Here is a 20,230-nt window from a genome sequence, read left to right as displayed (position 1 = left end):
CTTGACAAATATTTCTAGAGTAACCGTGCTAACAGTGTTCTATGCTAGGCACTAGACATGCACTAGTGATTAAAGCCAAACTTGCTCTCAGCTTTGATGGGAATGACAGTCTGGAGGGGAGTAAGACCTTTAAGGAGGCATTTCCACGAATAGATGCACATGTGACATGAACGCGAGCTGTCCCTACAGAAGCCATCGCTAAGCAGGAGAATTGTGCTGAAGACCAGGAGTGGCTGAGGAATAAGTGGGTGAAGACAGGAGGAGGAGTGAGTGGAGTCGTGGTTGTCTTTCCACAGAAAACAGTGGTCATAAAAATGAGTTTTGTGGAACCAGAGAGATGGCTCAGCAGTTAAGAGCACTTGCTGATCTTCCAGAGGACTACAGTGTGGTTCCCAGTACCCATACTTCTGTAACTCTAGTTCCAGGGAATCCAGTGCTCCTGGCCTCCATGAGTTTCATATATCCACATTCAGGCACACACACCTATATGTAATTTAAAATTATTTTTAGAATGAGTTGTGTGGTATCTTTGATTTCTGACTCTGGCAGTGCAGTTGGGTGACTTTATTACTTTTCCCTTCATTGCTAGTGATTATCGTGGGGCCATGTGTGTGCTAAGCAAGTGCCCTTCCACTAAACTACACCCCAGCACTGACTAACCGTCTATGTCTGTGTATTAATGTGACAGTCTTCTGGAAGTTAGATTTGTCTCAAGTGTAATACAGTTCCAAGGCAGGCGAGAGTTTATAAAGACAATTGGATTGCCTGGCTTGCGTAAGCCATGGGCCTGGTGATCACTGAGTGAGATTAATTTATAATCCATTATTAAATAATTATGTTATTAGATGACTAGCTTCAGAAAAATATGATAATATCTTCTTCATAAGTTATACATCATGGATCTGCTTATACTTTAAGATAGAAAATTTTCTGTGCAGTTTTGGTCCGTCCTTTGAACGAAAGTGACATAAAAGGCTTCTGTAATTTCCGCCAATAATTAATATGTACCTTCTATAAGCACTGCCATTTATAATCAGAATGCTTTAACTTACATGGATGTTGGCATTCACGAGTGCTGTTCTGTTAGTGGCATCAAAAGAAACTACATTTAAACTTGCTGGGAGCTCGCTGAGGCCTGAGGTTGTAAGAATGCTTTCTGTGGGCCATTTAACGGCTGGAAACTTCGGTTCCCATGATTCATAGTGCTGAAAATTTAAATTCACTCTTAATTGAAAAGTGAAGTTATTTAAATTCTTTAAATGCTAACCTTTGGAAAAAATATCTGAAAAATAAAGGCCCATATGATTTTGATGGCCCACTGCCAAAAGATTATCATTTACATAAACGTCTCTTTTAACAGAAGGGCTTAATGCATCGAGCTCAAAAGGTTAGAATGGAGACTTCAATCTGGGAAGCAGCAGTAGCCGTTTGGCTTGTGAACAGCAGCATTGTTCACCACGCTGAGAACACTGTTCGCATTCAGGCTGAAAGCGACATTGGCATTAGGATTCGGTTAATTTGTGTCATGTGACTTGTCAGCTGTGTGTTTTTATCTCACTCTCCCTGGCCTCCCGTCTTTTTTGTGTGTAAAACTCCTGAAATAAATCAACTACCTTTTTAACTGTTTCATTTCTGATAGTTTTCTACCTTTGCAAATGATACCGTGTGATCATTTTCCAGGTTTTCATTACACTTTAAATGTATTTAGTAATGAGCTTGAGTGCTGTTTTACTTTATTAAAAGTAATCTCATTTCAGAGAGCTTTCTTTCTGTTTTGTCCGTGTGTGAGTCTGTAGCGAGACTTTGTGAAATCCACAAGATGAAATTGCTTGCCTTGTTTTCTCCCAGTGCCCCGTTCTTTCCTCGTTTGCTAATTTTGTTCTCTGGATTTTCCCTCGGATGACTTTTAATATCTGGCTACCAGCCAAGTACTGGGTCTCAGCAATAAAGTGCTGATCCCAAAGAAAAGATGCAGCTGTTGCTAATCTTAGAGTAGGGTTCCATCTCACTTGGGAAGATCAGGAAAGCGTTCTCTCCCCTAAAATGGGGCCTAGTGCAACCCAAGAGCACATGCTCTTGAGTAATTGGCAAGTGCTTTGAAGAGAGCGAACACCAGGACTTAACTTCGGGAGACGTAGTTAGCAGAAGTAAACTACTGTGCTGAAGCTGTCCAGTTTCACATTTGGTATTGGCATGTATCATGAAATTGCCCTCTCAGTCAGAAAGGTGAGCATGCCCATCGCCTAGGCAGGTTTCTTCTTGTCTCTTTGCAATCCTTTGTCACCCTCCCCCACCTCCCTCAGCGTCACAGGGCCTGGGATCTGCCTCCTGCAGATCGGCTGGACTCTTAATTTATTAGGAGGTTTGTCCATGTGTGCCGGTGGGTTCCTCCCTTTTATTGCTAACTTGTGTTCTATAATACAGACCTTCCTCCACTCTGTACCTGCGCACCAGTTAGGGAGCACTGCGGTTACTTCCAGTTTTCTCCTCTACACCTTTGAAGAGCTCCGTTACAGTTCTTACTCCTGTATCTCTGGTACATTCTCTTATGCACCTCAGAGCTGTTTACTACATAGTGTTTAGCTGGGAGTAGTACCATGCAGAATTTGAACATTTGGCCATTTTCCTTCTTTCAAGACAATTTCTTATTGATCATTGCAACAGTATCTACTAAGTGTTTTTAATGACTAAAATTCAATTATTTTTACATTTGAGAATTTCTGCTTGATCCAAAATTGTTTGTTGTTTGAAATCAGCTATGAAAAAAATACACATAAAATAAGAGGACATTATATTAGCAAATACTGTATTTTATCATATCTATGTATACAATCATATCTATGCATACGCTATCTATACAATAAGCGTATATTACTTCCACAATAGAAAATAATCTTTTACAGAGAAGAAAATAACCTGTGGTAACACTTTTCTGGTTTGTGTGATTTATTTTAAAAGGTTTTTTTTTTCCCCTGAAAAAAGAGCCATGGTGTCCGTCCCATGGAAGAGCCCGAGTCTCCGAGCCAGCCTCTCCCTCGCCGTGTGATGGGCAGCTGTCAGTCTTTCTGAGGCCCCAGTTCCCTCCAGTGCGTTTGTAGCCCATCTCCGTGAGTGAGAGGGAGCAGCTGACTGGTGTCCCTGGTGTCCCTGTTCCTTTCCCTCTTGGTCTCTCTGGTCCATACCTTGTTCTTGGCCAAATAGGTGAAGTTCTGACCTTAGTCATTTTGGAATTATTATTATTATTCCTCTTTTAGGTTTCTTATCTTAAAGATATTTTTCAGTTGAGAACAAGGTGTGTAATATGCTCCTTGCGGACAGAAGCAACAAGTTTTAAGAATGCGGAGTTTGACTCTGATAGCAGTGTTAATGGACTTTTCGTTTCTCTCTTTTCGAAGAATATCAAAGAATATTCCAACAACTAAAGATGTTGAGCCACTGCTTGAAATTGATGGAGACATACGGAATTTTGAAGTGTTTCTGTCTTCAAGAACCCCAGTACTTGTGGCTCGAGATGTAAAGACCTTTTTGCCTTGCACCGTAAACCTGGATCCCAAACTCCGGGAGATCATTGCAGGTGGGTATTGGGTTGCAGTTTATTTTTCTCTAAAATCTTCAAAATGTCCCATGTTTGTTTTCTTCTTTCTTTTTTTGTTAGTTGGTTTTGCCTTTGTTTTTGAGGTGAGGTCTCACTGTGGGGCCCTGGTTGGATTGAGTCATGGCAGTCCTTCTTCCCAGGCCTCTGAAGTGCCGGGGCTGCGGGATGTGCCCCAGGCCTGGCAGATTGCCTGTTCTAACTTAGCTGTCTAATTTTATCCTGCTTCGTGAAAAAAACAAAAACAAAAACAAAAACAAAAAATCAAGGACTTTGAAACGAGCATTCCGCAGAGGAAGTGATGAGCATAAGGACTGAGGGTGTCGACAGCTTGGGGTGCCAAAATATCGGCTGCTGACTCCACTGTGCTCTCTTCGGGGTGCTGAGCTCCCCATCCTTTTTCACACAGTCAGGACTTTCACTTCGGATGGTAACTGACCCATCGTCCATCTTCTGTTCTTAAGAGGGACCTCTGTGTAGAGCAGAAAACAGAAAATCTTTACCTTCGCTTGAGGTTTTTAACCTAATTTATGTAAACTGGGACTTAAAAACATGAAGGGTTATTTATTTTATGGTTATGCTGGGGGAATCCAGGGCCTGTGCATGCTAGGCGAGCACTCCATCACTGAATATGCCCTTACCCCTCTTTTTACTTTATTTTGAGGCAGGAGCTCACTAAATTGCCCAAACTGCCCTAAACTTTTGATCTTCCTCCTCATAGCCCCCTGTTTGCATCCCGGCCTTAGAGCCCACACTGCAGATCCAGTTTGCATCCCGGCCTTAGAGCCCACACTGCAGATCCGGTTTGCATTCAAGCCTTAGAGCCCACACTGCAGATCCGGTTTGCATCCCGGCCTTAGAGCCCACAATGCAGATCCGGTTTGCATTCCAGCCTTAGAGAGACTGCTGTGTGCTGGAGCACACACAGCTGTATTGGAACACAAGGGTTTCATGTGATGTCATTCAACAGACCATGATTGAGCTTTCTGGGAGTTACTGAGGGATCACCTTCAATTAGTCCTGTGAAGTGAAATAGATTCACAGACAAACGCCATGTCCTCATCCATGTGTGGGGTCTAAGAGAGAGTAGAGCAGGACTTACTGGTGCCTGGGATGAGGGAGGACAGGGATGAGGAGAAGAGGCTAGTTAGTGGGTACAGAGGTACAATTGGGTGGGGGCAGTCATTTCAGATTCTACTTACACAGTAAGGTGACACAGTTAGCTGTGTACCCAGAAGGCATCCTCACAGAGAAATGATGAATGTTTGAGGTGATGAGCAGGTTCATTTCCTCAGCCTGCGCATTATGCAATATCTACATCTATTAAGGAAGCATATTGTACCATAAATGTGCAGTTACTATATGACAACAAAACCAAACTCCCCCAAGGTCTTTTTCTCAGTGTGTACTCTAAGGCTGATGCTTTTGTGACTGAGTGCTGTGTTGAGAGATCGATGTAGACCCACAGTTTAGCTCACATTGTATGTATTAGACAAATTTGAGTCTTTTGTTAGCATATCACAAATAGATTTTTAAAGACTCAAAAAAAATTGTAGCGTTTGGTAACTGAAGAGAGAATCCAAGTGTAGTAACTTTTCAAATAGTGAAGAAAAACAAAAACAGAAAGAAAAAAAAACAACCCTTTGATTTACAGCAATTGGTCTTTTTTTTTTTTCACATAAAGTCTGTAGACTATTAAAGACTTCCCATCAACTCATGTAAACCCATCAACTCATGTAATCCCAGCCGAAGTCACTAGCAGTGATGAAAGCATGTTCTTGTTTAGTAGCTGGTGGCAGGACTTATCACTAGTGCCCTGTTCTCTTTTGCCTTTTGGGTTATGATGGAATTTTCAGACGTTCGAGCTGCAAGAGAACAGATCAACATAGGAGGCCTTGCATATCCCCCGCTCCCTCTGCATGAAGCCCCTCCTCGGCCACCTTCTGGGTACAGTCAGCCTGCATCGGTCTGCTCCTCCTCAGCATCCTTCAACGGGCCGTTCCCAAGTGGGGTTGTGTCTCCTCAACCCCATAGCAGCTATTACAGCGGCCTGTCCGGCCCCCAGCACCCCTTCTACAACAGGGTATGTGACGGCACCTTTGCTTTAGAGTGGTTCTGCGGGGCACCAGGGGTCTCCGCCCGTGGGCTCTGGTACTGGTTCGGAACTATCATTTGGATTTAAAATAGGAAAATGTAAGGCTTAAATGTACAGTTGTATGAATTTTTTTAAAAAACAGAGTCTTAGATTTTAGAATGTTCTACACTTTTAAAGTGTCTGAATATAAGAATATTGGCTTTTATTTATTTTCCTGATAAGAAAGTAAACACTATGAGTTCAGCAGTGGCTCCCCTGGATTTTAAAGGGATCTGTTTGTCGTTTTGTTTATAAACAAAGGTTCCTTTGGTATATTTTGTGTAGCAATTTATAAGCATTTATAATAGCGATAAATTCCTAGAGTCATTCATAGCTCTTAGACGTATGTGAGATAATAATGGGAACATACTGCTTGAAGGAGCAGACACTATGGCCAGTTAATACTACCATAAGCCGCTTTCATAATTTTATTTCAAGTACCTTTAGTCCTATGTAACTCTTTGCTTAATACACAATTTCCTAACTAAAAATTGAAAGCACAGTTACCAGGGGCACTCAAACCTTGTTGGGTGTAGTTGACCGAAGGTGCCTGTTCTCACCTTAACGACCTGAATCATGTAACGACACTAATGATTTCCTGAGAGAAACGAATCGTGAACCAGTATGGTTTGTAGACTCATACTCTTAGACTCCACTGTAAGTGCTAATCCTTCTTTTCTCCCTGGTTAGTCTAAAATGCAGGGGCTAATATTCAGAGAAGACAACTGATTGCATGACTTTATTCCACAAGAGCTGAGAAGAAAGAGTTTGGGACAAATGTGGCAAAGAAGGAATTGCAGAATTTAAATTTTTATTTTTTTAAATGGCCATTTTCGTAATTAGGTTTGGTGTTTGTAGAACCTTAGAAATGTGATTCCGTTCTTCTGTGTGGACAAGGCAACACAGGAGGAGCCAGTGTGTTTAATAGCATTTATGCCATGCTTGTCCTCTGTAAAATGAACTGTGTGGTAGGCGGTACGGAAGACAGATCTGTAGTCACCAGTCTTAAAATCTGCTGTCATTTTACATAAGATGGCTCAATCAATACTAATTCAAGGTGTGAAAATAAGTTTATTTGAAAAAAGAATTATGAAACCATCTAGGTTGCATTTTACATTCATTTGTTTTAAGAGCAATAATGCAATATGCTTTTAAAGTATTTAATTATTTTTAAGACACTAAAATTTCTCTTGTTTTGGGGTTTAGTGTTTCTGTTATTATTTAGGGAGTGTGAATCATACCAGTAAAAGACAGTCAGTCTCGAACTGTCAAGAGTAAAGAGAGAGGCAGCTATACTGATGGAGTGGAACCTAGTGAATCCTCACTTACGTCCATAGAGTCTGCTCTGTGAGACTGGCTGTGAGGAAATGCAGCACTTGAGTCTTGAGTAGGCAGCAGGCTCCTCATCTTGTAGTCCAGAGTGCACTCCCGTGTGCGGAGACACAGCTGGGCTCCGGGCTGTCCTGGAAAGCACTACTGGCTGTTCCCACGTGACCAGGGCCTTTGGGTCTTATATAACTGAATTTTGTTTGTAAGACAGAGTATTCTAGTAACATTCTAATCTGCTTTAAGAAAAATGTGTAAGTTAATACCTACCAACCATGTATACCAAACTTGCTAGGATGTTAAATATCAAGAAAACGTTCGTGTCCACCCTCAAGGTGCAGCACATATCAGATGAACAAGAGTGTGCGTCATTGTCTTAACTCGGGTTTGGGTTTCACAGAGTGTGAAGGAGGCTTCTGTTTTGTCATTTGCTTTTGAATTTTGGAGTTGTGTTGATTGGTTTCACGTGATAAATCTCATTCCACTTTGATTTCTGTAATGTTCATGCCCTTTTTTTGTTACATGTTTTTCCATAGCCATTCTTTGCCCCATACCTTTACACGCCAAGGTATTACCCTGGCGGTTCCCAACATCTCATCTCACGTTCATCAGTAAAAACGAGTTTGCCCAGAGATCAGAACAATGGCCTAGTAAGTATATAAAAGGGTAACTAAAATATTAATCTCATAAAAGAACATGAATAACAGTAAAAGCTGTATTTTGTTTTTCTTTCTGGAGTAAATGAGTACAACTTACTTTATAGTTTTCAGAATTAGGATATTACTAATATAAATTGTATATTTTCATTTCTGGTAAAGATAAATGACTAGCCATCTCAGTGACTAAATGTTGAGTTTTTACAACCAGAGATCTCTGGCTTGTATGGATTGTTTGCTACCAAAACTTTAAAAACTAGATCTTTTGTATCTGCTAATTTCTAGTATCTTTTTAAAGGACATCTATATGGTATCTCTGTGTGTATATATATATACATTAGCATTATGGTTTAGCAGGAAGAGGATGCAGTAAGAGAAAAGTATTTCAGTCTGTGGCAGGGATTGGACAGAATAAGACTAAACATATTATTGAATATAATTGATCCAAAACAAAATACATCTGTGCCAAATGTATTAGGGGTTCCTGATGATAAACTTGAAGTAACTATAAAAAACAAATTCCCTGTTAATCTAATTTTAGTTATGTTTTGAAGGGGTGAAGGGGAATTCCAGTCACCATAGTGTTTGGTGTTATCTGTGTTATTATTTTAGCATCATGTTCCTTCATCTCTGTGTGGCTCATCCTGCTCTGTTCACCCACTCTCCTGTTTATGTTGCTAGGAAGTTATCAAGGAGGATGCTGCTGAGGGGCTTCCTTCACCCACAGACTCCTCGAGGGTAATGGAGTAGTCTCGTGGTGTGGAACACTAGTGTCTGTGGCTTCTGAGCAGTAATGACCATCTAAACGCGATTGGCAGCCCTGCACTAACTCACTGACGGTGTGACTGGCGTGTAGAGTAGCTGAGTACTAATCGTCACAGCTCATGAGTCTGTCCATTCCAAAGCTAATGTTCCTCCTGCATTTCCCCTTCTTAGTGCTGTGGGAGGGGCGTGCATTTGCCAGTAAGGAGGGCTGTTTCCAGGAGTCATCACAAGTATTCAGGGTGGATGAGAGTTGTTGTCATCTTTAACTGTTTTTATAAGGCCTGTGCTTGGTAGGGTTCATGTAGGATAGCTTTCAAAGTATCCCAAATTACCTTTGACGCCAGAGAAAGGTATGACCTAGATGGTGTAGACCAGCACATCTCTAGTAACTCACTCTTGCTTCTAGGTGTCTCCACTGGTGAAGTCTTCATGCAATATCACTTCTTCCTTTCTTTATTCACAAAATAAAATTTCCAGACAAATCTAGAGCTGGTTCAGCAACTAAAGAAGTTGTTTAAACCCTTTTAACCTTAATACATTAAGATACTGGTTTCTTTAAAAATTAGAACCAACAAACTGCGAAGGAAAACTAAAATAAGAACTATTCCAGACCTTATACGTTAAAAGAAATGCCTGCCGGGTGGAGGTGGCGCACACCTTTAATCCCAGCACTCAGGAGGCAGAGCCAGGCAAATCTCTGTGAGTTCGAGGCCAGCCTGGGCTACAGAGTGAGATCCAGGACAGGCACCAAAACTACACAGAGAAACCCTGTCTCGAAAAACCAAAAAAAAAAAAAAAAAAGAAAGAAAGAAAAAGAAATGCCTGTGATGAGCAGCCATCAAATCCCACTTTAGTCAGTCAGCCTGCAGTTGCGGAGTCCAGCTCGTGTTTTATGTTCAGAATATGTTATCTCAGGCAAACGTGGTCTCGCTAATCTGAAACTGTTCTGAAATGTTGTTAGCAGTAAGGAGTTGTAGGCTGAAATAGTGCATCCCAAGTTTATCAAGAATGTTTAAGTTAAAACATGCATTTGAATAGGTCATGTACTTTTAAACCTTAATTTTCTTTGAGTTAATCCTATTAAGAGACAAAAAGGGAACCATTTTGATATTTTTATTGAGGAGCTGATGATTCTTAAGTTATTAACGTATTAGCTGAAGTGTTTGAATGACTTCAGTTATCCACCAATGACAGACATACTGAGTCACAGCAGTTCCTTTGGATGCTTAGGGATGCCATGGCCCATGGAGCATCACACACTGTATGCAAAGTGACTTTTAATAAGTCAGGGAGCCTTTGCTACAGGGATTCATGTGTGTAACTCAGTTCTAGGGACTAAAATTCCCCAGTGGAGTTCTGATGAAAATCAGGTACTGTGAAGGATTTCATCGCTTTAGAGATAGAAATGCTTGAAACAGCAGCTCTCCCTGGAGCAGAAGTGTAGGCAAACACTTGGAATTAAAAGGGCCCATAATGGATTTTTTTTTTTCTGGGTCCAGAAAGGAGTGCATTAGACAAGGTTTGGAATGAGTTTTTCTGAGGAAGGGGAATACTGCAGTTCCTGAGCCATGTTTAGAAACTCAGTAACACGACATGAAGGCGCCTCACCTAGACCGTGTCCATGTCAGTAAGATAACACGCTTCCTGTACCCTCGGTACCAAAAGGTACTTTGTACTTGGTAGAGTGGCTAACAGATGCTCACCACAGGGTGCTTCTAAGAAATTAACAGCACAACAGTGTGTAAAATGTGTCATATAGAAGACTAGGAGAAGCAAGTCAGCACTTGTTCAAACTCTGGAAAGTGGTGGTGGAAACTGAAGAACCTGCCTGTCGTAGCCAGTGTTCTGTTTCTGTGATGTGACCATGGCAACTCTTATAAAGGGAAACGTTTAGTTGGGGTGGCTCACATTTTCAGAGGGTTAGTCCATTATCATCGTGGTGGGAAGCATGACTGTGCGTAAGCAGACATGGTGCTGGAGAAGGAGCCAAGAGTGCTACATCTGGATCTGCAGGCAGCGGGGAGGGAGGGAGGGAGGCAGAGAGAGAGAGAGACACTGGGCCTGGCTTGAGCATTTGAAACCTCAAAGCCCACCCTCAGTGACACACTTCTGCCCACAAGGCCACTCCTCCTGATAGTGCTGCTCCCTGGTGACAGGAGCCATTCCCACTCATACCACCACATGGCCGAACACAGTGACCCCTCTGTGCTCAAGCCTGCCCAGTCCTGTCTGGGACAACACACTGGTTATCGGTCATGTCTGTGTGGCCAGCATCCCCTCCATAGACTTGATGAGGAAGGCCACTTATACATAAACCAGGAGCTGCACAAACCTTCCAGAACAGATTATGATATTGTTATAGACACAGGACAACATAGAGGGAAAATGAGGCCAAAAAGTTACCCAGCTATGGTCTTTGCAAAATATAGATGAGCTCATCTGTTTTTACCTCAGGAAATTTCTGATAAAACAAATATTTGTGAAAATAAGAAGTTTTCTCATATTAACATTACAGAGATTATAGTCTACAAAGTTCAGTTAAAGGTTAGCAGGTAAATTATAGATAAATATTTGAGTGTTTCACAAAGTAGGGGCTAGAAATAAAACCCCCTGTGGTAGTTTTGGCCCCTGTAATTTTATGGCTGAGAAAATAATGCATGCCAGATCTTGTGAAAGTGAAGATAATGTTAGACCTGAGATGTGCTCCCAGAGCATTGGAGCTGGAAAGAACTAGTGTGTCCTCATTGAAGGCAGAGAAATCCTTTTTCGTAATTGAAGCTCTAATTTATACCTCATTTCATAAAAGCAGGGAGAGCAGCCCCTGGGCCTGTTCTGGGCCCCCCTTTCCTTCTGAGGCTCCTCTAGGCACGGCTGGTGTCTTGGGGTCTGGTTCAGCCTCCATGGCCACGTGAAGTGTGTGGGGCTCACACCAGGTATGTAAGGAGCCAGGATGCACCTAGCCCCTGCTTCCTGCCTGTCCACTCCCACTGAGGAGGAGCAGGGCTGCAGCCTTTGGTTAGATGGGTCTTGTGATGCACTCCTGCCGAGCCTTACACAAGCTGCCCCAGATCTGTGCTGGACAGTCGTGAAAAGGCAGACCAGTGTCTTTGGTCTGATTTGGGTATTGCTAAATACTAGCATATTTAAGTACATTATTATTTACTGAGAATACCCCAGAGCCGTAAAGACTCAGAACTCGAACTACTTCAAGTTAGCTGATTGTTGGCTGTTTGTGGACAGCAGTGTATACATCAGCAGCCGGTGTAGATTAGCCCAGGTGTTGTATTTACTGATGTTTCTTGTGTGCAAGAGGCATCGTTTAGAGGAGTTTTGAGGTTGAGAATATGATCATGCGTCTCTTAAGGACAGGAGTGTGACCTGGGAATCACACTTTAGGTAGTCCTGTGAACATGGAGTGCACTCACACAGACTAAGGCAGCTACACCATCACTAGATGGAGTATTATTATGGACTGCCAGTAATGTACAGTCTCAGGTTGACAGAAGTGTTGTGTGGTACATGACTATGTTTGGGAATTTGAAGTTTTTTTGGAGGATTTCGCTTGGTGCCTTTACCTTCTTTGAGTGGAGTTCTCACCAAGGTATCCGTTGGCCTCAAGACAGATTTGCACTGCATGGCTCCATGTAGATGTCAGTTGCTTTGAGGAAAAAGATTTACATAATTCACAAAACACCCTTACAAACCACATAGTCTAGACATACTGAAAAGTAAGGAAAAATTGGGTTTGTCATTAATGCATAAAATGTAATAAAAGTATTTAGTACCATAGTATATATAAATGGATTCTAAATAATTAAAACTTATCCAAGTTTATGAACACAAAGACAGTGCATGGCACACTCACGGTGAGAGAAGTGTAAATACACTTGAGGTGTGTTGTGGGTCCTGACTGACTGCTGTGGCCGTCTCCTGCTACTGTCATGAGAAGCCCGAGTGTTGCAAGAGTCAGCTGAAATGCTGTGGGAGTGTGGGCAGTTTGTCTCTCCAGGGAACTGCACACCAATGTAGCAGGACACCTTCTGTGTAATACTTGTAGCATGCAAAATAAGGGCTGACCGATCGCTGGCAGGGAGGCCGATGTTCAGAAGCAAGCTGCTAGCAAGAGTTTTAGGGAGCCAAAAGCTCTACCCAGATTGGTAACTCTTTAGGGGGTTGGTCCACTAACTCCACACTGCTCAGGAGCCAACTGTAGTGGCATGGTGAGGCTTCTGTTGCCCTCATGGAAGGAAGGGCTTCTTAGGGAGGGCCTGTCTTGTGCTAGGTCTCCTGGGTGACATTCTGTTAATGATCCAGACCTGCTCTAGAGAGCAGCTTACAGTTTGCTGTGCCTGGTGAGAACTACATGTCATTGGCAGACATTTTTCCCCCAAAGGAAGGAATACCATGGCATTTCTTCTTCTTCCTCCTCCTCCTCCTCCTCCTCCTCCTCCTCCTCCTCCTCCTCCTCCTCCTCCTCTTCCTTACTGTATTAGCATTGTATACTGCTGGCTGATACTGAGTGCGAATTTACTGTTCCATCATATACTTACTGAGCGTGTGAAGGCCCTATCTGGTGGGATAGAGCAGAAGACAAAAATGAACGGCATCCTGCCCTCACAGCCAGTGGGTTCCCAGGCCACCAAGGGATCACCAGTGTTTACCTTTCTTGGTCTCTGGGAGATCACTTCTACACATTGTTGAAAAGACATGACAGATTTAGTATCAAGTTTAATTGCAAGAAATTTCAGAATTGCGTAGGCAACATTAAAATAATTTCACCATTTCCAGTGTGTTCTTCCTGTTACGTTTAGAGATTGAAGACAGCTGTTGATTTAATAACGGCATTACAAATGAATGTCAGAGCTTTTGCTGCATGGGCTCATGATGTAAAGTGTGAAAAGGGTGATTCCTGTAGGTACTTTATTTCCACCACCGCTTTGAGCTTGCGAATTGTGTTCAAGGCAACTATGTCCAAACCAAGCTGCCTCTTGTTTGCTCAGGAGAAGAGCTGGATGAGAAAGCTACAGATGCTGGTAAGGAGTCGGGCACTGTAGGTGTTCTTTAGACTGTGTGTCCACAGTGCCCACCACCCTCAGAGACTGTGTGTCCACAGGTGCCCACCACCCTCAGAGACTGTGTGTCCACAGTGCCCACCACCCTCAGAGACTGTGTCCACAGGTGCCTACCACCCTCAGAGACTGTGTCCACAGGTGCCCACCACCCTCAGAGACTGTGTGTCCACAGTGCCCACCACCCTCAGAGACTGTGTGTCCACAGTGCCCACCACTCTCAGAGACTGTGTGCCACAGTGCCCACCACCCTCAGAGACTGTGTCCACAGGTGCCCACCACCCTCAAAGACTGTGTGCCACAGTGCCCACCACCCTCAGAGACTGTGTGTGTTGATTTTTTTCTCTGAATTTCAAGTAGATGGAGTGAAATATTTTTGTGGATGGTACTGTAGTAATGTTGAAGTCCCAGGTGTAGTTAAAAAGTTAAAAAGCGGGGCTGAAGGGACAAGTCAGTGGTGGAGCGCACTGACTGCTCCGCGGAGGACCCAGATGGAGGGCCAGCGGCACCACCGCTGTTCACCTCCTGTGCAGGACTCCAGTCTTGGGGGGCTCACCACCCTCTCCTGGCCTCCATGGGCACTGCATGCATAGGATACTCATACACATGAAAATAAATAAAAGTTACAAAGCAGACAAACATGTTAGTACTTCTTTATTTTTTTCTTTTTATTTAAAGAGTCTCCTTAAACTGTAGTGTTAAGCCCTATCTGTCATCTTTGACAGAGTTATTTCTTCAGCCGTGAGAAGAGTAAGTTACATAGTGATCGTAATAACACAGGAGGAAGAAGAGCCAAGGTGCATTTCCAGCTAATGAACAGTTTCGGCCTCTTGTTTGGGGTCATCCTAGAGTAAACCCTCATCTCACTGCGCTTGTCTGATCCCTGTGCACATCCCTATGGAGAGGTGAATATACAGTCACCTTCTTAAAGCTCATTTGTAGTAAGTCTGCTGATAAAGAGTAGAAGAGGTCCCCCTGGGGACTCCGGATACTGACTGGTTCAGAGACAGATGTCTGAGGCGAGGCCGGCAGAGCCTCCTCCTGTTCACCAAAACAGCACGGCCAGGCGGCTTTGTTGACGTTTGTCAGTCATCTGAGTTCATAAGAATAATTAGCAACAGTGTTTGCTTTCTTTGAAATACAGTTCTTAGAATTATACAGTATGCCAATCAAAGAACGTGGGCCTTTTTTTCCCTTTTTACATTTCTGATTTGTTGAGCTATAAGTTTCAAGACATTTCTTTTCAACAAGCAATTGAGGCGTCTGTTAGGATCAACATAGTCATTGAAGCAACACTTATATTTAATGGTATATTTCTGAATAATAACTGTCCTTCAAGGTAGTCTACATAATTAAGCCTTATAAATGTTTTGACAATTTTAAGTTTATATATTGGAAGAATATTGGCTTTTCATGGAAAAATGTGATTTACCTAGTTTTCTTGTTGAATGTGTGATGCATGATTTATTCTTTTAATGGAAAAAAATAAGTTTTAAGAGTGCAATTTACAATTTTCTAAGTATCTACTAATGCAATAAAACTTTTTTTTTATATGTTTCTTGCTCAGTGCTGCTGATGCCAAAGTTTGTTCAGAGTTGAGGGGAATAAGAGGCTTGGCAAGGGCTCTGTTTGTGTGTGATACATGTGCTTTGATGATTGATTTCACGTTCATGGCCTTCACTCTGTTTTATTCCTTCCTTAAAGCCGTGTGACTCTGGGTTTAACAAACAAAGACAGGTACAGAAACTCCTGGTGAAATCTCACTTCCTTTCGTAGACTGGTAGATGGTCATCAGCTGCGTCCTGCTGGGCTGTTGAGAGATCTGCACTCCTTCTGTGTCTTGGGTTCCTGTCTGTAGCTGCTTTCAGCCTCTGCATGGCAGGCATTGCTGACTAATCAGTTTTTAGCTTATCTAATCAATGGACTGAAGCTGTGATAGTTCAGAGTGCACTGTTCATCTGCTGACACCAGAAAGCAAGACCACCACCTCAAGGCACTGGTGTTTTCAGAGCTTTGCTTTAAATTGGAGAAATTCTGATTAAAACACATTTTCAAGCTTCTAATAGTTTAAACAAGCTGATGTGTGCTGCACTGAGTTTTCCAAGTAAGAAAGATAATAAATAAATTCCGATTTAGAAAACCAGTCTACCAAATTGATCTGTTCTGATTACACAGGTGGATTTCCAATGAGAATGCACCATCAGTGTTGAACTAGCATTTGGACTCTTCCTTTCCTCTCAGACTTAGTTTCCAGTAAGAATTTAGCAACTTGGGCTGGAGAGATGGCTCAGCCGTTAAAGGCTAGGCTCACAATCAAAACTCTAAGAATTTAGCAACTTAATAAATTTCTCATATTCTTCTTTTATGATATTTCCATTCAAAATTTATTATTTTGGTTGTAAGAATCATTTGATTTAAAAGTAATTTCACTATACATTATTACTTTAGAAAAGACTTGGAAAGTGATTAACATTTCTCCTTCATTCAAAGAAACTATTTCAACACATAGGATTTTCAAATTAATAACTTATTATTTGATAAAGACCAAGTTAGAAACAGGAGTCAGACGTGATCTTAACTCCTCCATTGAGGTGGCCTCTGCTAGGTGTCAATACTTTATAGCTTTCTTTTTCCTAACTAGTAAACTCTGCCATGTCCTGTTCAACTTGCTTGGCTTTTGTCCATTAATTGATGACCATCGATAGAGTTGATAACACAGCTACTGTAGCAATGGTAGTTGCCTGGTGGGGATTTTCTGTTTCTCTCTACCACGTTTATTAATTGGAATTCTATAAGGAAAAGTTGTCTCTTCCTCTTAATTCACTTACTGAAGTTTTAAGCTTTAAGGCCGGGAGTGGTAGTGCATACCTTTAGTCCCAGCACTTGAGTGGCAGAGGTCGGTGATCTCTGTGAGTTCAAGGCCAGCCTGGTGTACATAGTTCCAGGACAGCCAGGGCTACATAGAGAGATCTTGTCTCAAAACAAAAACAAATTTAGTCTTATCAGTATGAATGTATGGTTTTTTTCCTGTGAATTATAATCTATCATAATCTATATTTTGTTGATCAAATTCTACTTTTGTGATTTTTTTTTAAACAAAGAAGAAAGTAAGCCAATATAAATATATTGAGAGCAAGGACACAAGTTAAAGGGTCGGATAACATTTAAAAGATGAGTTATTCACCAGTAAGAGAAAGTGAAGGATGAACGAGCCTTAGCCAACACGCCGAGTGGAAGTGAGACAGAAAGGGTCCCATTTGTATGAAGTGTCTAAACAGACGCTACAGACCCAGAGGTGGAAGCCAGCTGGTTGGTCGTCAGGGACTCGGGTGGTGTTGAAGGGGGTGACTGCTGATGGAGCAGGAGTTTCTTTTGAAGGTGATAGCTGCCATCAGAGTGTACCTTTAATGTGGGAGTTCCATGGCATGTGAAGAGGAAGTCAGCATGGTATTCAACATTCACATAGTTGATAGTGCATAGTGAACACTGAACACGGCCTGACTTACTAGGCAGAGAAGAGAGCTGTGTGCAGAGATAGGAAAATGGAAGTATGAAAAAGCTAGTCTCTTGCTGTTAATATTTTAAAAGTAGTGCAACTCTGGATCATGTAAGACATGGTACATTTTATAGTCAAATAAAAGCAAACTATATTTGATGCAATTTGTTCCAGGTCATCTGTTTCTAAGTTTTGATGTACCTGTGTTGCTTTTGTGAGCTAGGTAGAGTCCCTGACTCATGAATTCGCTGCTCCTGCTGTCTGAGTAATATAGTTCCATCTGCCATACACGTATGCACACATGCATGCATGCATACATGCACTCGCACACAATGTATGGTCATGCATTTCTCAGGTAGTACAACTATTATGTTTTCACATTACAAATAACGTTTAGCTGTACCTAACAGGCATTTTTAAACTACAGGACAGTCCACTGCTTCTTGGTACTGGTAAAAGAGTCAGCAGAACATATTTGACACATTTATATACCTTCCCCCCGGCTGTCCCGGAACTTGCTACGTAGGTCAGGCTGGCTTTGAACTTAGGGAGATCTGTCTGCCTCTGCTTCCTGAGAGCAGGGATTAAAGGTGTGTGCCACCACTCCTAGCCAAACTTGTATTCTTTTAAGGAGGTGATGAATCTTGTTTCTCATAAGAAAGTCATGTTGAAGGGCAAACAGGGCAGACTAGAATGCCATCGTCTCTACTGCATTTTCTTTATCATCGTGGCTGTCACTTCCAGAACCTTTTTAGAAATAGTCGGAGTAGAGAAAACAGTACATTTAATATAAAATCTGATCAACTGCACTTTGGTCTGAGCCTACCACTGCCTAGATACTCCTTCTGGAAGCCCGACTACTAAGGCAGTGAGTGCATAGAGTGTTTTTAAGGTTACTTAATTGTTTGATACAGGCACTGGGAAATTATTCTTAGATGTGTCTTTGTATTCTGTAAGTGTCTGTAATTTTCTTCTTTTTTTCTTAAGTTCTCTCCCTCTTATTGAAGGCAGTTCCCTTATTTCTTAATCATTTGAAGACTAGATGGAGGCCTGGTCTACAGGACGACCATCTTAGAAAAGTGTTTTGGATCAGGCTGTCTCCTGTAATAACTGCTACTCATTGTGCGTCACATTAGCTGAGTCTATTTATTAAGGGCATTTTCTTAAATTCTATATGCATTGGCTGTGTTTTCTTTATTTCAGCAGTATAACGTAATGAACTTTTCTGTCACGTGACCTCATATACTCCATATTAATGCTACTCACACGTGTTTTCCCTTTGGCTCACCCAGGGATCAGCCCCCACCGCATGTACAGCACTGTTACTGAGCTCCATGACCGTGGATGTCGTTTCTGAGAAACTGAGACAAATCGAAGGCCTGGACCAGACCATGGTGCCTCAGTATTGCGCAACAATCAAAAAGGTGATGTGTGTGTCTACATCTTACCTAGAGAACAGACTGAGAGTGTGGAAGACAGGCCGGGTGCTGGGCAGCACCCTGAGCCCCTGCAATGCGGACCTCTGAGTGAAATGGGGTGCTTACTTTTGGGATCCTACAATTGCTCTGTTTTCTAGTTTTCTAAGTAAATTAAAGAAAGAGTAGCTGAGTGGCAGTGCTCCTTAACACGTGGTCTAATGTAAGTGAAAATAAAATGACACGTTGAAAAATACAAGAGCTCGTTCACTGTGGAGCAGAAAACATGGTGAGGCTACTTGGTACTCCTACTACCTTCCACACACACAGGATGCATCTCTAATCAAAATCTCTGGAAACTTTCTGAGCATGGGGATGAGTCTAAGTCCGATATCAGAGCCCGTTGCATGTTGAACTTTGTGCTGGATGCTCAGTGAGTACAGTCCAAATGACTATCCCTCCCTAAGTGGGAATCGCTGCACCCGGAAGCAGTGTTAGTCCCCAGCATCCTGGGAAGGATACCTGACCTGCAGTGTGTGTTTGTGTGACCTCATAGTAATGACAGAGTACAGTTCATTTCCTACAAAAGGTCATTTTTGTATCCTGTAAGATTTTTGATTGTGTTGTGTTTGAAGAACCACATGGGGTTGGGCTTGCAAGGCTGTGCATTCATGAAGGATTTTCCTCCAAGTCTTATAGCTCCAGAGTCACTCTGAAGCTGAACAGTTATGTCTGGAGGTGCAGGGAAGACATTGCCTATATAGGAGAGCAAGCCTCTGCGGCTAATGCCTTTTAAAGAATTACATGCATTTATATATACCATGTAACTAATCATAGCACACATGTGATCAGAAAGAGTTCGACACATGTCCATCTTCTTACAGAGCTAATCCATGCCTATCCCTGTCCGTCTGAGTCAGTACCTCCTTCCCACGCACAAAGCCTGCTGCAGGCATGTGGTTAGTTTCAGGGAAGTCTGCTCTCGGTCTGCCATGGACAGGCTCTGGATGCTTATTCCTTTGGAATTAACCTAGAAATGGAACATTTTTTTTTTTTTTTTTTTTTTTTTTTTTTTTTTGGTTTTTCGAGACAGGGTTTCTCTGTGTAGCTTTGCGCCTTTCCTGGAACTCACTTGGTAGTCCAGGCTGGCCTCGAACTCACAGAGATCCGCCTGGCTCTGCCTCCCGAGTGCTGGGATTAAAGGCGTGCGCCACCACCGCCCGGCGAAATGGAACATTTTACCAAGCCTCAATGTAAACACTATCTCATTTTACCAGTTAGTAGTCAGGCTTTTTTTTTCTTCATGCAATCAGAAGGCCACCCTCAAAATATGCTAGTGTTTCTCATTTAAATGCAGCTAGAATGACAGGGTCCTACAAAATTGAATGCCTATTCTATCATAAGTCTAGTAGACTGGGAAGTTAGTCCATTACAAGTGGTGAGTCGGCTCGTTAGACACACAAACTTCATTTAGGTCTTGGTTGGCAACTGACACACTCACAAGATAGAAATCATTTTCCCTCCCAGCTCCCACCCATGTTCATATTCATAGTTTCTCAGATTTGAAAAGCAAAATTAATGGTTTTGTTGCTGCCCAGGGCAGAGCAGGTGGAAACATGTGAGAGGCTGGTTGGTCCTGAAGTGTGGTTTGTTTCACTGAAATGCTTGACGCTTAGGAAAAGGTCAGGTGGTTTGTGTGCCTGAGGTGCAGCTCACGGCACTGCATGGAGAGTGACCGCTGCCCTGAGGGCAGCCTCTCTGCAGCTGACATGAAATC

General features: G+C 42.4%; 1 protein-coding gene across 13 annotated transcripts in view; it reads left to right on the top strand.

Moving 5' to 3' along the window:
• The window catches only part of Kidins220 (kinase D interacting substrate 220), an 87,967-nt gene that overhangs the window by 56,066 nt on the left and 11,671 nt on the right, over positions 1 to 20,230 (top strand). For 6 of the 13 annotated variants that reach the window (XR_008220102.1, XR_008220101.1, XM_052745795.1 and 3 more), the window contains exons 23-28: positions 3,396 to 3,574; positions 5,449 to 5,675; positions 7,589 to 7,702; positions 8,390 to 8,446; positions 15,247 to 15,279; positions 18,331 to 18,462. Coding sequence is in view for 11 of the 13 variants with exons in the window: in XM_052745795.1 (XP_052601755.1) it covers positions 3,396 to 3,574; positions 5,449 to 5,675; positions 7,589 to 7,702; positions 8,390 to 8,446; positions 15,247 to 15,279; positions 18,331 to 18,462 (742 nt within the window). In the remaining 2 variants the exon portion in view is untranslated. The remainder of the gene's footprint in view (positions 1 to 3,395; positions 3,575 to 5,448; positions 5,676 to 7,588; positions 7,703 to 8,389; positions 8,447 to 15,246; positions 15,280 to 18,330; positions 18,463 to 20,230) is intronic. The other 7 variants (XM_052745787.1, XM_052745786.1, XM_052745790.1 and 4 more) reach the window with 4 other exon arrangements.

This window comes from Peromyscus californicus, unplaced genomic scaffold (assembly GCF_007827085.1).
Source record: "Peromyscus californicus insignis strain IS unplaced genomic scaffold, ASM782708v3 Scaffold_1__1_contigs__length_55948999, whole genome shotgun sequence".
Classification (NCBI taxonomy): Eukaryota; Metazoa; Chordata; class Mammalia; order Rodentia; family Cricetidae; genus Peromyscus; species Peromyscus californicus.
The sequence above is the reverse complement of the archived record's forward strand: the minus strand, read 5'-3'. Positions and strand labels throughout refer to the sequence as shown.